General features: G+C 39.0%; 1 protein-coding gene across 1 annotated transcript in view; it reads right to left on the bottom strand.

The window, feature by feature from the left end:
• Hmcn1 (hemicentin 1) overlaps nt 1–16,986 on the bottom strand; it is a 435,413-nt gene that overhangs the window by 48,583 nt on the left and 369,844 nt on the right. Inside the window, exons 71-81 of the mRNA XM_059280181.1 lie at nt 15,852–15,988; nt 14,595–14,736; nt 13,382–13,526; nt 12,878–13,005; nt 12,390–12,546; nt 9,624–9,745; nt 9,281–9,445; nt 7,364–7,471; nt 6,713–6,850; nt 6,453–6,587; nt 2,021–2,290 (exon numbers count right to left, since the gene is read on the bottom strand). Of these exons, the coding sequence (XP_059136164.1) occupies nt 2,021–2,290; nt 6,453–6,587; nt 6,713–6,850; nt 7,364–7,471; nt 9,281–9,445; nt 9,624–9,745; nt 12,390–12,546; nt 12,878–13,005; nt 13,382–13,526; nt 14,595–14,736; nt 15,852–15,988 (1,647 nt within the window). The remainder of the gene's footprint in view (nt 1–2,020; nt 2,291–6,452; nt 6,588–6,712; nt 6,851–7,363; nt 7,472–9,280; nt 9,446–9,623; nt 9,746–12,389; nt 12,547–12,877; nt 13,006–13,381; nt 13,527–14,594; nt 14,737–15,851; nt 15,989–16,986) is intronic.

Raw genomic sequence — 16,986 nt, 5'->3', positions numbered from 1 at the left:
TCCCAGCAGCCATTAGCAGTCAATGGCTGATCATCTGGGGGGCAGGGCTTAATAGTAGTTCCTCGCCCATGCAAGAATTTTTAACTGGTTTTATCTTGTGCAGGTCATTCACTATTTGATTTTAAAATTATGTTTTATTTATTCTTTGGGAATCTTGTGCAGTACATTTCAATCAAATTCATCCCCCTTTTCCAACTCATCCTAGGTTTTCTCCTACCTGTCTACCCATCCAACTTTATGCTCTCTCCTCTTAAAAAAAATAAAACAAAGAAAACTAAGAAGAATAACAGCAAGAAGAAAAACTTCATGGAGTCTGGTTTGTATTGGCTGAGTATTTCTGGGTATGGGGCCTGCTCTGGTAGGGGCTACAGGTACATACTTGTTTATTTTTCTTGTTGTTTTGTAAAACTGGGTCTCTTGTAGCACAAGTTGGTCTCAAACTCACTAGTAGTCAAGGATTTGAACTCTTAATTCCATTGCCTAGGCTTTCAAGTGCTCAAATTTCAGGCCAGTGCTACCATACCTTGGTCATAGTAGGTTTCTTTTAGCTCTTTACTTGTTAGAAATAAAAAATTTAGGCTATGACTTTATAGGTGACATTAGCTTTGTACTTTTAATATCTAGGCCTCATTTTAGAAGCAGTTTATAAATAATTTGGAAAATAAACCATGTATCAAACCTACTTGTTAGCTAGAAGAAGTGTTTTTTGTTTGTTTTTCAATCGCCTATGACTAGGGTTTTGGTTTTAATGGTTTGTTAAAAAATGTCTGCCCTTATTATATACCTTGGTGCACAGGTATTGAGGCTTATATTTAAAAAATGTATTCATGGTTTGTTGTTACCTGACACATGGACAATTTTGATAAAATGTCTACAAATATTTGGAAAGACCAATTTTTTTGCTTAAAGATTAAATGCATAACCCCTAGTTCAATAGATTAATTAAAAGTGAGAAAGTTAGTTGGAAAACTCATGAAAAATGATTTTTAGCTTGAGTATATTACTAATTAAAAAGAATTCTACTTAAAATAATCATTCTTGCTATGAAGTTGAGGCAGAGTCAGATGTACTTGAAAAATATTTTACAAATTTTTAATAAAGTAAAAAAAAACACTTATTAAAAAAAGTTACTCCAGAAAAATAGTAGTTGGAGAAAGTTTAATTTGCTATTGTTTCCCACCAATGACTATTAGAGATTCTATGATTAGTCTTGAAATATGTAGTAAAATTAACATTTTAATGCTGACATTTATTTTATTTTATTTTTTTTTGTTTTTGTTTTTGACATTTATTTTTATTTTAAAAATATATCTAAGGATTTTATACATGTATGAGTACTTTGCTTACATGTATGTCTGTGCATCACACTTGTGCTTAGTGCCCATGGAGACCAGAAGAAGGTATTGTATCCCCTGGACTGGTGTCACAGACTTCTTTGAGCTGTCATGTGGGTCCTGGGAATTAAACCAGGGTCCTCTAGAAGAACAGCTAGTGCTTTTAATGGCCAAGCCATCTCTCCAGCTCATCAATGCTGATTTTTATTTTGTTATATATCTTAATACAAAGTAAAGAAAAAAGAATGTACAGATGAATGTTGGTGCTACTTAAAAATAATGGATCAAATAAATCTTTAGTTCTTATAAGGTTCAAACTCATGTATTATCTGGGTCATATGCTGATTATTTTTGAGCTAAAATGACTTGAAGCTTTAAGAAGTGAAATGGAAGAGCCACAGAATGCACATGGTCACCACATAAGTCAGACAACCCCAACAGTTGAAGTATGAAGGGGATGTCAGCCACACACCGATTTTCCTGGAAATGCTGATGTCATCTCTCACACAGATGTGTGCACACACTAGCAAACACAGCTTATGGAACACAGACTTGAGAGTCAAACACACAGGCTCTCTTCTCCATACATGCTCTGGTTTTGACCTCCATCCCATTTGTTCTTGGTGATCTTTGCTCATTGCCACAGTGATACAGCAGATGGAAATAAATCATGTTAAACCACCTACCATGGACAGTGAGCGTGGTGCTCACGCTGCTGGATCCCGCCGCATTAGCTGCCATGCATGTGTACTGACCGGCATCATCAGGCTGAGCAAATGCTATCTGCAGAGCGCCCGAGGTCAGGATGCGCTGGCGGATGGATTCGGTAAGTGCCTGCCCATCTTTATGCCAGGTAATGTCAGGTGGTGGGAAGCCCTCTGATTCACACAGTAGGGAGACAGGTTTATCCACAGCAACAACATATTCCTTTTGATGGGAACTAATGGCTGGAGGAACTAAAAGACAGAAGGTTAAAAACTGAGTGTACAAATTACCTCCTATGGTCCTGCTGCAGTAAAGTAACACTTCGAGGAAGCAAAGCCCTGCATCGTCTGTACTGTCAGAACAGAGTGCTGTAGTCTAGTTTTCTCTGGAACATTAAAATTCACGAGCTTATTTCAGAAAACTGGTCTGTATAAACTAACAAATGTAGGCAGTAGTCCATTTTAAATGAGATAAGCATAGATTCATGAGGTTTTGGAAGCATCTCATTTAGAACAGTATTCCAGGGAGTCATGAGGGTCTAGAGAAGTATTTAAACACACACAAACTTCATGATTCACTTTGAGCACTTAAACTTCTAAATGGACTCCTTCAAGCCTTGTGAAATACTACAAAGATACTTTCACCCATGCATTTTTCAGAGAGCTTATTATGGTGCCTCAGCGCAGTATAATATTTACAAATGAATGCACAGATAAATGGATTATAGAAAATAACTGTATGGACAATTTTTTTTACCATTTCAGACCTGGTAAGGATTAATCTCCCAAGGATTTCCAGCAACCAGTCTCTGCTTAGGATTCTCTACCAAGACTTAAATCCTCCACCGAAAAAAGACTCAAAATACTTACGAACATCTGTGCTAAGTGCCTAGCGTTTTCTGGCTGAATGTGTGCTTTCCACTACACGCTCTATCTACAAGGAGAACCCCATCCAGAATCTCCCAAGCCTCTGAGGTCTACAGCTATCTCTCTCCGTTTATGGACTGCTTAGACACTACCCAATATTAAAGTGTGTCTTTGTCCCTTCATTGTTCAACCATTTTAACCATTTAGTGAAGACAAATTCAAATCTGAAGCTTCTTTTTATGACCACAGTGTTGCTGAAACTAATGAATAATTTCGACTCCTGTGTGTGTGTGTGTGTGTGTGTGTGTGTGTGTGTGTGTGTGTGACTACAGTTCATTCAGAACAACTCTCTTCTTAAACATTAGTCTCCTCCAGCCTCCAACCAGGTTTCCTCTGCCTCCCCTGTGTATTCTCCTTTATCAGAATTCAAAGCAATGTACTGTCCCAGGATTTTGTCCTTAGCTTTCTCTGTCCATGCTCTCTCCTTAAGGTTTGATAACACTGACTGTATATGCACTTTTATCTTACACTATACATCTTCCGTGAACTCTAATACTTAGTCAATATGCTAGCTTGCGTTTGCATCAGGGGTTTTAAAAGTTTCCTGCATCCAATGTGGTTAAGCAGAAACCATGGCTTCCTTCTCCTAGTGTTCCCTCATGGCACTTCCAGTCCCTCAAGCTCAAATTGGAAGCCCAGGAGACAAGTCTCTTCTACTCTTCAAATGCATCAACAGTCTTGACATTTACACCTTCAAAGACATATTTAATCTATGACTTCTCTTAACTCTTGGGCAGCTCACAGCCTGGCTCCCTGTCTCAGACCATGGTCCTTTGACTAGACAAATCTAACACTCTTCTAGCTCCACTCTTTCCTATCCTCAAAGGTATTTTCTACACAGCACCCAAAAATGTCTAGTCGACACCAAACCACAATCCTGGCCACACCCTTCCCATTGTGCAGAGAATGAAAGCCAACTCCATTATAGTGGGACTGGTCCTTCAACAATGGCCCTGCCTAAGTCTACTCTCCTTCATGCTTTTCTGTCCTATCCTTGCTCGTTAATGTCTGGTAACACCAGCATGGACACTTTAGCAAGATAGCTTGTCTTTATTCATGGTTGGTCTGTTATCTCACCCTTTACCCCAAAGAGTAGCTTCCTAACCACTGACCTAATAGCATGGCCCAATTTATCTTATTTCCATTATTCATCATTTCAGTCTTTGGTTTTCTTTTGTACATTCTTATTTCCATTAATCATCATTTCACTTATAAGTGGTTTATGTTTCCTTTTCTGCTAACACAATAAGCCTAAGAGAAGATATATGTCTGTAATGTTTAGTGTACTTCCAGTTATGGGTGTTGAATACATGCTGGAAATGATGAAGATATTAAGATTTCAAATAACAGGAATGTGAGCTTCATGTGTCTGAAATTATCTATAGGAAAAACCACACTTGAGGAAATTTAGGATTAATTCATTTAAATTTAGTATCTTGAAACCTATTACCATTTTACTTCATATTCTAGAAAGTTCTCCATTCAAGATATTATATCATGAAGCTATCAGTTTAACAAGAAAAATTCTTTTCCTCCCTCCCTCCCTCCCCCCGCCAACACTGACACACAATCCCAGCTTTTTCATCAAGTTAGTTCAGTGGTGGTTGTAGTTATTAAAGTAGATATTACACATATTTCATAGTGTAACCAAAGTAGCAATGTAGAGCTTTATTATAATTTAAAAATTATATTATTATCATTTCTTTGTGTGTACATGCACTCATATTGCACAGCTTATGTGTGGAGCTCAGAGAACAAATTGTGGGAGTAAGTTTTCTCCTTCTATAATGTGCTCCAAGGCATCAAACTCAGGTCATTAGGCTTGGTGACAAGCACCTTTAATTAAGTGCCATCCCAATAGCTTCAGGTTGTTTTTCTTGTTCAAAATCCTGTTAAAAGGACTAGATAAATGACCTTGGTGGTTAAGGGCATTTGCTGCTCTGCAGAGGACCAGAATTCAGTTCCCAGCACCCACATTGAACTGCTCACAAGTGTCTGTAACTCCAGCTCCATAGGATCTGACATCCTCTTCTGGCTTCTGTGGGCATCAGTACTCATGTGCACATACCCACAGACAGACAGACAGACAGAGACAGACAGTCAGTCAGACAGACAGACAGGCAGACACACACTCACACATAAAGATGAAATAAATCTAAAAATAATCTTACTGAATATGCTACCATGAACAAGAACAAACACATTTGTTCTACTTTCCTAGTAGATATATTGCAAGACCCTCAGTGGATGTCTGAAATGGATGATACTACAGAATTTCATACACACCATGTTTTCCCTATATATATGTTTATGACAAAGTTTAATTTATAACTTGGGTGCAGTAAGAGGTTAATAATGGCCCAAGACAAAGAAGGACAATTGATACACTGCCTGGTTGTGGTCTTTTGTCATCCATTCTTTCTTAAAATGTCACACTGTTCTTTAGCATTTTTCACTCACAGGAAATACCGTTCAGTTTGGGTGGCATATGTGAATGGTCAGTATTACAACTTTTGTAGTTGAGACTGCCTTGAAGCTCGGCCTGGGAGGAGGGGACTGGACCTACCTGGACTGAGTCCACCAGGTTGATCTCAGTCTGTGGGGAAGGCTTTGCCCTGGAGGAGATTGGAATGGGGGGCGGGCTGGGGGGAAGGTGAGGGAGGCGGGAGGGGGGAAGAACAAGGGAATCTGTGGCTGATATGTAGAACTGAATTGTATTGCAAAATAAAAATTTAAAAACACACACACACAAATAATAAATAATAATAATAACAGTCAAAAAAAAACGGGGCCTAATCACAAGTGCTAAGTCCTGTGACAGGCCATTTGATGCTGGGTGAGGAGACTCAGTTTATGAAGCAAGAATATGCTAGTTAGACTTATATTTCACATTGAAGGTAATGAGGTAATGTTTTTTTTTTTTTTTTTTTTGGTTTTTTTTTTTTTTTTTTTTTTTGGTTTTTCGAGACAGGGTTTCTCTGTGTAGCTTTGTGCCTTTCCTGGATCTCACTCTGTAGACCAGGCTGGCCTTGAACTCACAAAGATCCACCTGCCTCTGCCTCCCAAGTGCTGGGATTAAAGGTGTGTGCCACCACCGCCCGGCTGAAAGTAATGTTTTATTGCACTCTTCAAAAGAATTGAAAACTTACAGGCTATTTCTTTCTAGGATATTCCATTTCATATTTAAAAACCACGTTTAACTATGAGTAACTGTAGTCACAGACAGTGAAGCCATAAGGAAGTGGCTACGGTATCAAGTAGAGTTTCATAGAAGTTTAAAAATAGGATGGAGGTCCAAGTTTTCTCATACGGTGTGATAAGAACACGTTAAACAATCTATAGGAAGGTTCTAGGGGAAAAGGTAAGATACTATAATCTAAGAGTAAAGATAGCTGTGGGAGGAGCAAGCATAATAATTATATATGAACAATTGATAGATATCATTACACACATCTGTGAGGACAAAGAGGATGAATTACTCAAGTACCTTGTACATTCAGCTTGATTTTGCCCAAGGCTGTACCAGCAGGGTTCTGAGCCACACACATGTAAGTGCCAGCATCCTCTCGAACAGCTCTGGAGATCTGCAAGCTGCCACTAGGAAGAACAGCAAGGCTTTTGCCTACACCATATCAAAAGCAGAGTAAAAAGAAATTTTATTTTCACTTTATAAAAAGTCATACAGATTTCTGAAGTACAAAGCACTACATATGCTGCAGTAATCTACATTAAAACCATGGTAGGTACCTGAGGCAATGACATTGATGCCTTCTTTTTGCCAAGTAATGAATGGGCTGGGTATTCCTGTTGCTTCACATGGAAGTAAGATGGGGTTGTTTAGAATGACATCCAGTTCACTTGGCTGGGGCTGAATGACTGGAGGGTCTGCAAAAAGACGACCAATAAAAAGAATAGCACTACTTATTATAAAGCAGAATGGCCTGCTATAGTGACGAGCACTAATGTGCTAAATCTGCAGTCCCCAAACATCAGGGAGATGATTGTACAAGAAAAGCTATAACTGGCCTTCTTACATTCTTTCAATCTCACTATATAGCAGCTGTAGTAAAAGAACTCTGATGGAAAAACCATTGTTGAAAGAGATCACAAAAACCAGAGAAGAAACACATTTTTAGGTTGTTCTGCATGGTTTGTCAACCATGTGTAATTTTCATCTATTGAACAATATATTTACATATTCCTAAGATGTTACTATGACATAATACCATCTTTTAAAAATAAACGTGACAATAAAATCACAAATAAATAGTTATCTCTTCCTTCAAGATCAACAAACTTTTAGTGCGTGGTGCTTGGGGTAAGCCCCAGGCTTTGCACATGCTGGGGAAGAACTCCACCCACCCAGCAAGATTTTAGTGAACAAACCACCTTCCATACCTTGGACATGAAGGGTTACATGCCGGTGCGCTGAGCCAGCTGCATTTCTGGCAAGACAAGTGTATCTTCCTGCATGGTTTGTTTGGGTAGCAAATATCTCAATTGCTCCTAATAGGAAAAAGAGTGTTTTATTTTTATTTTTTCCTGTTTGTTTTTGTGACAGGGTTCACAAGACAAACTTGCTTCAGAGCCCAGACTATCCTGGAACCTCGTATGTAACCCAAGCTGGCCTGGAGCTTACTGTCTCTGTCTCCCACAGAAAAAAATTTTTAATACAGAGTGTATCTTTATTTTCTGAATTCAGTAAGTTATGTCTTTCTCGTGTTTCTTTTGAAGTCATAGCTTTATTGATGCACACTTTACTTATCAGAAAGGCCATCAAGTATACTATTTAACGAAGGTTTTCTTTTTTGATATTTGCAGAATTAATTAATGATAACAGCAACCTAATTTTAGAAACCTTTCCAAAAGACTAGTGTCTATTTGTGGTCACTCCCAGCTTCCAAACTCAGCTCTGGGCCACATCCACCCACCAGCTGCCTCTACAGGTGTGCCTTTTCTAAGCGCTTCATCAAGGTGGAATCACACACTCTGGTTTTTTGCTTTTGTTACTAATTTCACTGTAAGCATGTCTTTGAGATCCATTCATTTTTTTAGCAAGTGCAATATCGTATCCCTTTTTATATCCAAACAGGTTTCCTGTTTGTGGACAATACCACGTTTGTGTATTCGTTCACCAGCGGATGGACATCTGAATGGCTTTACTTTCCAGCTACTGTGGATGACTCTGTGAGCATCTCTAATGGAGTCTGTGGGGAGATGGGATGTCACGGGCCTTGAACAGAGGCCATCCTGCCGACTTTATGGTAAGTATACCCAGAATGTTCTACACTGTTTTCTTCCTTCCTTCCTTCTTTCCTTCCATTTTTATTATTAAGAAATTGTCTATTCATTTTACATACCAACCAGATCCCCCACTCCTCCCTCCTCCCGCTCCCCAGCCTTCTTCCACAACCTACCTCCCTTTCCCACCTCCTCCAAGGCAAGGTCTCCCATGGGGAGTCAGCAGAGCCTGGTACATTCAGCTGCACCAAGGCTGTCTACACTATTTTCTAGCACAGAACTTGGTGATTACATTGGTGTAGCCACCTTCTGTTTTATGATAGAATTCTAACCAGTCTACTTATCTACCTGAGATAGCCAAAATATTCTGCCTTAAAACCAAAAGCTATATGCTGAGTGTTAATGTCCTATTACTTCCCATATATTAAAGAAACACATATATTCTCTTAGGACAATATACACACACTCCTGAAATCTCAGGATGAGTTGATACCCAATCTGTCTCTGGTGTGTCTGCTTAGGACAAGATCTATTTTCAGTGAAAAGCCCCTATATTTTCATTTAGTTAAATCATTTTCCCTCACTACTATAAATTGTACAAAGAATGGCTATTACAATTGTCAAAAAGTAAATTACAGTATTTAGCACCAAAACTGTTTGCTAAGTTAAATGAACCTTAAAACAAGAAGTTCATTTTAGTCATATAGTCTCAAGGTAGCACAATTCTGTCTTCGGCACTACATGGTTTTTAAATAAACATTTCAATTGGTCAGTGGAAGAAGTGTGATTCTCAGGTAAGGAGAGAATCTGCTAAGTCTGTAGTCTAGTGTACACAGGACCATGCTTATTAGACCAGTTTTAGATATTACATGTTGTGTTTTGTTTCTAGGCTCTTTTTTTTTTTTTTTTAAAAAAAACCTACTTCCCCTTCTTACCATAATTGCTTTTTAGGAATAAAGGCTTCCCCCCCCCCGCGCCCCATTTTCATTATGTTGTAACAAAAGGCTGGGCAAGGCTGGCCATTGCTAACTACTCCAATCAGTGAGGGTGAACTCACAGAATGTGCTTTGTTACCTGAGGACAGAATCCGATAGCCATCTCCTCTGGGAAGCAGTCTTATGCCATTTTTGGTCCAGTGAATCGAGGGAACCGGAAGTCCGGAAGCAGTGCAGGTCATGACTGCCGGGGCCTCTCTGGTAACCAGGACATCCGTAGGCTCGTCAGCTATGGCAGGAGGAACTAAAACAGCAAGAAGAGAAAACCACACATCTCTACTCCATCTCTTACACATTCCCGAAGCCATTCTGTCCCTCTTCTTCCTGATGCTCACAGAGTAGGTGTCAGGTAGGTATAAAAAGGCTGTCTGGCGAAAAGACAGCAGGATCTGTCATTCAATCTACTTTCCGGCCAGTTCTACCTTGGACAGTGAGGTCCACGGTTCTCTTGTCCTCTCCAGCATCACTTGTCACGGTGCACTCATAACTGGCAGTGTCGTCCACGGAGGGGGAAATAATTACAAGGGAACCCGAAGAAAGGAGCCTAGAAGAGAGATTCCAGACGTGAGATTCCATACATCGGCGTCCACGCGTTCTGCAGACGGTATAGTGAGGTACCGAGATTAGCTGAGGGAAAGAGTGCCTCCTTCATGTTAAATGGTCACCATTTGCCTGATGCAAATTTTGCACGTCAAAACTTAACTTTATATGGTAAAGGATCTAAACTTTATGTTAGTGAAAAACAGCTTCCTGAATGCCGAATCTTGCATTTTCTGAATACATGTATCATAATCACCACTGCTTCTCCTATTGGACAAAATCTATTGACAGTCACTGTTTAATAGCATAGAATGTGTCCCTGGATCCATCTGAAATGCTTCACATAAAGCATCTTAAAATCTATCAGTAACTTTGCTGGTAGATATTTGGTTACTTATATGAAGTCTATTATTTCACTCTTTTCCCTGCTTTACACACCTCTTCATATGTCATGCTACTTTGGAGATGTACTCTGTGTGTGTGTGTGTGTGTGTGTGTGTGTGTGTGTGTGTGTGTATGACATATATGCTATATATATGTATATGTATATACAAGTGGTATATGCACATAGCATATATGTAATGCATATATTTAACATGTGTAATATATGTATCTCCATGAATCTCTTGGTAATCATTTGTTAATTTATAATAAAAAATAAAAATGAATGTTTGGGAGGGTTAGAATAATTCACACACATCAGACTTAATGTAAGTTTAAGTTAGAGTATCAGTTTTCTTCAAACTCTGTGATACTGGAATAGAAATAGTTTGGCGTAGGGCAGGGGAGATCGCTCAATGGTTAAATGGCTTGCTTCTCAGATGTGAGGACCAGAGGTCAGATCCACAGTAATCCACACAAACTTCCAAGTGGACACAGTGGCTCACCTTTAATTCCAAGAATTGGAAGGCAAAGGCAGGGGTCCCAGAGTAAGCTGTTTAGCAAGAATAGACAGGGATCCCAGAATAAGCTGTACAGCAAGGATAGATGAGTATTCCAGAATAAGCTGGCTAGCAAGAATATATGGGGATCCCAGAGTAAGTTAGCTAGCAAGAATAGAGAGGGATCCCAGAATAAGCTGTATAGCAAAAATAGCTATAGGTAAATGTATTTGATTGAGAGACCTGAGACAGTGAATAATCTTACTTACTGAGGAGAATTCCTGACATCAGCTCAGGCTTCTGTCTGCACACCTGGGATACCCCCTATCACATGTACCCATATATATGTAAATATAGTATATATGTGTATACATGCACACTCGAAAATGGAGAAAGAAAAAGGAAGTGGGTTTGGTTTGATGGAAGTGTATTTTTCATGCTTCCTATGCATTTTCCACACAAATGACTTTTAAACCACTGAGTCTAATGCCAAAAGCTAAAAGGACGAGAAAGACAGAGCTGACAGACTTTCAGTGGAATTATTCTTTGTTTCCTATATCCTTGTCAATCACAATTACTTCTTGTCGAAGTATCACTGTGAGAGCACCTGGTGTTAACATTCTGGCAGATCCTTTGACGAGATAACTGTTAGCTGAACTGAGGTAAGGGATGTTGCTGCCTTAAACCATCAGAAATTCTCAGTGACTTAAAGTCTAGTCCTTAAAAAACACACACTGCCATATTGTAAGCTCTGGCAGGAAAGTTTGAAGAGTGTAAGAATTGGAGAAAATGCTCTTTGCTACCACCTACCCAAGCAGCCAAACATCTACATTATATTTCAAGGCATTCAACTTGCTTTTCATTTTACAACTAAAGCTTGGATTGACTTTTACATAACAGTTTGTCTTTTACACAATGGATGTCCATAGCCATTGCCATTATAAAATTGTAGAGAGTACGGAACAAAGAAGCTAGGATAAACATGCCTACAGACCCCACTAACAGCCACACAGGGCTTGTGTACAGAAAATTTGCACCTTTTATTTAAAAAAAAGATAGGTTGGAAATCCAATTCCATATTAAAGGAAAAATATTCTACCAACTGGCCAATTCTTCATTCTTTATATACTTATTACCCCACTGATGGGGTTAAAATGTTGGTTATTAAAAAAATGTTTCTAAATGTTAGGTTGGATTTTTCAATGGAGTTATCTTTACTGCGTTATGCTAAGTGAAAGTAGCCAGACACAGAAAAGGTTCTGTTTGTTCTCATTATGTATTGAAGATTAAAAAGTTGAGGGCAGGCGGTGGTGACACACGCCTTTAATCCCAGCACTCGGGAGGCAGAGGCAGGTGGATCTCTGTGAGTTCGAGTTCAGGGCCAGCCTGGTCTACCGACACAGCTAGTTCTAGGACAGCCAAGGCTACACAGAGAAACCTTGTCTCAGAAAAAAAGCGCACAGAAGAGCTGGGCTAACAGAAGGATGTGGTGGAGGGGATGAAATGAAGGTGGTACAGGTGTGCGGTGCACAGAGGAATGTGTCTGATGGTAATTACCCAAGCATTTCAAAATGGCTGTAAGAAAGGGCTTTTAATGTTCTCAACACAGAGAAGTATGCATGTATGGGGTGACAGATCTGCCATATCCTGATCTATTCATTATGCATCATATAAATGTATTGAAATATCATATAGTACCAATAACTGTGTACAATCATGCCAGCTGGAAATGAAAAAAAATATTTAAAATAAATGAATTAATCTTACCTGTATGAATTTTGATTTTGATCCACATTAAGAAGATGCCCATTTTTTCTCCAGTTGATTGATGGTTTTGGTATCCCAGCAGCTTCACAAGCCAGAGTAGTTTGGACATTCACTGTTACTGTTACATTGGTAGGACCAGGAGCTATAGATGGAGGAACTAAAAAATAAAAAACAGAGAAAACAATAATAAGAGGGAAACATACCCAGCACATGGCAAAGTATTTCTGATAACCTGAAATTTGTCATTAGTGGCTTGCCATATGACTAAGCCACAGCAGTGTCACAAGCTGCACAATGGTGATATAACCCACCCTAAAGAAACAGCATGGGTCTTGTCTTGTTCACAATGCAGTGGAATATGCTTACTTAGCCTTTACGGTCCAGGTCCTCATGAGCTGACCTAGTTTCAGTTACAATAAACAAATAAAAAACAAAACAAAAACGTTTGACCCAAAGCCTGGATGTTTTTTTTGTAAATGTGTATTTACCATGGACTTGTAAATCTATTCGCCGACGGTCTGTTCCAGCCACATTGGTCGCCATACACAAATACAGTCCGGTATCTGTGACATGTGCTGACTGAATTTGAAGGAATCCATTTTCCAAGATGGAGTATCTATGAGACAGATTAAAGACACATCCTTCTTAATCAACTGCTTTCAATTACTTACACTATGACTCAGATAAACATTAAAGACTTGGTAAAATCTACTGTGAGTCTTTTTCTGTTTCAGGTGACACATATTTACAGTGCCCCCTTGGAGGAGGGACAGGATGCAGTGTGAAGGTGTGTAGCAGCAGGCCTGTGGTCTTGATGGATTATAATCAAAGGAATTATGCTTGTAAAATACTAAATTTTGATTCTCATCTTAGGATGAAAATATTAATTCTAAACATAATAAGACCAAAATAATGCATTAGAAAAAAATTTTTGAAGATTCACATTTCAATTTCTCATGGCAGCATTTTTCTTCCCTTTTTAGAACTGTTACCTTGCATGGCTCCCAGCTAGCACAGCCCCATCCTTTCTCCATGTTATCCTTGGGGTTGGCACACCTTCAGCAAAGCATTCCAGTACAACTGATTTATTTAAGAGAGTGACAAGACTCTGGGGACCACCACTGATGCTTGGAGGAACTGAACAAAAAACAAACAGAAATCTAGTTAAAATAAATAACTCAGCCTTCGCTAAGAATCTGGAGATGTAAGGAGAACTTTAAGTGAAGTGATTAGCTTTGTCTACACTAATCTAGGTTAGAATAAATAGAATTAAAGTCTAACTCTTGAAGTCTTACTCAAGACATCCTGCATTTGAAAATAAAGAGTAAATGGGGAGAATTTAAATCCCTGATTTAAATCCCTGTGAGAGAAGCGTGAGTAAAATTCAGCTTGGGTCTGATGCAAATTAAAGTTGATATTTCTTATTTCTCTTTAGCCAAATAACGGTCAAAGAATGTTAATGCTGGAACAGCTTCACTTTAAATAAAGAACAGAAAGTGGGCTGTTTTAATGAAAAGCACATCTGTGGTTAATCATGCGAGTCCCAGAACAGGCATTTTATTAATCATAGAGTTCATGTGGGAATACAAAGCCTGCACTTTAATTTTAGTATTAGAGATATTAGTTGTGTGGGTCATCCAGTATGCTGTAAAATTTCTTGTGTTAAAATCCAAAGGGATTGTTATGGAGGGAAATCTACATATCTTCCTGAATATTGGAAAGTTTTGGCACCTAGATACGCATATTTAAGAAAATTACAGTAGTGTGACAGTGTTTAAGGAAACTGTAACACTGTGCATATGTACAGTATGCTATCAAGTCACCACCAATAAAGGCAAACTAAATGATGGGCCATTTGTCAGACACAGATGTAGTGTGATGGTTTCCTCTCAGCTGGATGGTGCCGACCATCTGGATCTGCTAATCATTCTGTGTGTGCTTGTATGCATGTGTGTGTGGGTGTGTATGTGTGAAAGTGTGCCTCTCTGTGTGTGTGTGTGTGTGTGTATGATGTTGTATTATACCTCTAGATCTACAGTTTGAAGTTGAATTAATTTGCAATACAGATCTAATATCAGTCCAACTGGGTGCTCTTTCCAAGTAAATAGCATGACCAAGGATTCATTTAGTAAGCTCCAGAAGAACATTATCTCTTCTAGTACTGTTGGGGAAATAATCAAATTGTGAAACAGTAATTTTCCTTACCATTTACAGTGAGGATAAATTCTCTTGTCGTCTTTCCTGCGATGTTGCTGGCCACACAGGTATAATTGGCTGCGTCTCCCAGATCTGCATTATTAACTTGCAAGTATCTCCCTCCAGACAGGATTCTTACTCGAGGTGTTGCCTGAATTCAGAAAGTAAAATCTATCATCAAAGTGGCAGTAAAATAAAATAAAACATTATTTTATTTAGAGGGTTTTTTTTTTTGTGTGTGTGTGTGTGTGTGTGTGTGTGTGTGTGTGTGTGCATGTATTTGCGTGTATAAGAGGGTACATGCACTATGTGCATGTGTGTGAGGGTGCTTGTGGAGGCCTGGAGGGATTACTGGATCTCTGGAGCCTGAGTTAGAGGTGGTCGTGAGGCACCCAGCATAGGTGTTGGGAGCTGAACTCAGGTCTTCTGAGAGAACAGCAAGCACTCTCCAAACACAAGTAATATTTTATAATAGCAAAACGAACAAGAATGAGCCACAGACTTGTCATCTGACAAGTTTTGTTCATGTAATAACTAAAGTCCTTTTCATGGTTTCAGTGATTTGGGGGTGAATCAAGGGTACAGTGCCTCCAATTCCATTAAACAAGCAAGGCAGGTTGGATGATTCAAATCAAGCCTTTCTCACTTCTCTCCGTTATGACTTTTTCTCAAAGCCAGTAACTACCAGAATAGGATAAACAAAGCCTTCAAAGTCAGCTTTCCTTTGGCTGCAAATGGCTGGTGAGAATCCTGAGCTGATGCTCTGTTGGTGGTAGGCATCACCTAAGTGTAGGGAGCTGTAGAGAATCTTTGACTGCTCCTTATGATTCTGGACCCAGAGACCTGGAGGTGGGGATATTATAGATGTGTCAGTCACTCCTGAGCCCAAATTCTAACCAGGGAAATTCAGTAACAGCTCCATCCTGCAGACATGGTAGACCAGTTCTTCCGAGCCCTTGATGGTTTCTAGCCTTTTAGTTAAACAAAGAGCTGAGAGTTTAATTTGGACTTTAATCTATGGGCTTCGGGAGATACAACCATGTGTCAGTTTCCAGAGGGTCATGAGTCGAAATGTCTGTGTTTTCAGCCAAATCAACTACTGAGCAAAGACTAGAACAGGAAGGCGGTTGACTGAGGCCCCCTGTGCCTGCCTGTACGGTTGAGACTAACTATTAACCGGAAGTGATTGGAGTTTGACTACTCAGCAAAGGCCCCTCAACTGTTTTGCCTTTTAGAAATGAATCTGTGGAGGCAAGCAGAAGGTACCTGTAACCGCTCCCCATTTCTGAGCCACATGACCACAGGCGGAGGCACTGCATCAGATTTGCATTCCAATGTCACCTGTCTGTTCCTTAACACAGTGAAGTCCTGGGACTCATCCATTCCAGCAATATTAGGAGGCACTAAGCATGGGAACACAATATCAAGTGCATTTGATAAACTGGATGTAAACAATCTATCAGTGTCTAACAACAGTTAGGTTTCCTATATGATAAAAGGCAGGAACTTCCATTGTTAGTCATTCAATTTACAGTTCAGATAGTTAACAAACTGGATCTTTATTATCTAGCTCTTTCATCAATTAAATAATGAAATATTTTAATTAAATTAATTCATTCAATCAATTAAACAATGCAGTCTTTCCAACAATGACATGGATAATGAGGTAACTACATTATTACCACCATTTGACACGTGATAAGGAAATGGACTGCCATAGGCATCCTTCAGTCAGCATCTACACTGGGCAATACTTTCCCCTGAGTATTAAAAATGACCAAATCAGGAACTATCCATGACAATACAAAGAAATGCATCCATTTTTATTGATTTACACAGATATATTTCTTCGTAAATCATATTTTGGATTTACTTAGGTAGGTCTATGTTTTGAGTAGGGATACCAGGAATACTTCAATTTCAGATCATCTGCATGCCTAGACATTTAGGCTCTGAAAATTAAACGTCTGTTTAGTTTTCAAACACTCCTTCCCAGGAAAGATGATTTAAATTTATATATAAAAGTCATATTCAAAAGGGTCTAGTTAATACAAACTTTCTTGAAAGTAACAAGGCTGTGATCTCCAAAATCCTTAAAAGTGTCTATGTGCACATGCATGCATGGGTAAACAAATAAGTGTATTACAGAAAACTTCCAAGTATACATAAAAAGGCAGGAACTGCCTAAATATCCGCCAACAGGGAGTCAGATATAGGGCAACATGCAATCCTAAAAATGATGCTATAAAATATATTTATTAACATAAGAATGTTCATCACACCATTAAGTGAGACAGAAAGTAAATTAAATTCTGTGTTCTCTACTATCACTTTCTTTTTTGATATTTAGAATCTTTCCATGTTTCCCCAGCCAGCTGCAAAGTCTAGGCTCAAGCAATCT

The sequence above is a fragment of the Peromyscus eremicus genome, chromosome 15, assembly GCF_949786415.1.
Source record: "Peromyscus eremicus chromosome 15, PerEre_H2_v1, whole genome shotgun sequence".
Classification (NCBI taxonomy): Eukaryota; Metazoa; Chordata; class Mammalia; order Rodentia; family Cricetidae; genus Peromyscus; species Peromyscus eremicus.
Note: the sequence above shows the minus strand (reverse complement) of the source record. Positions and strands in the feature narration are given on the sequence as shown.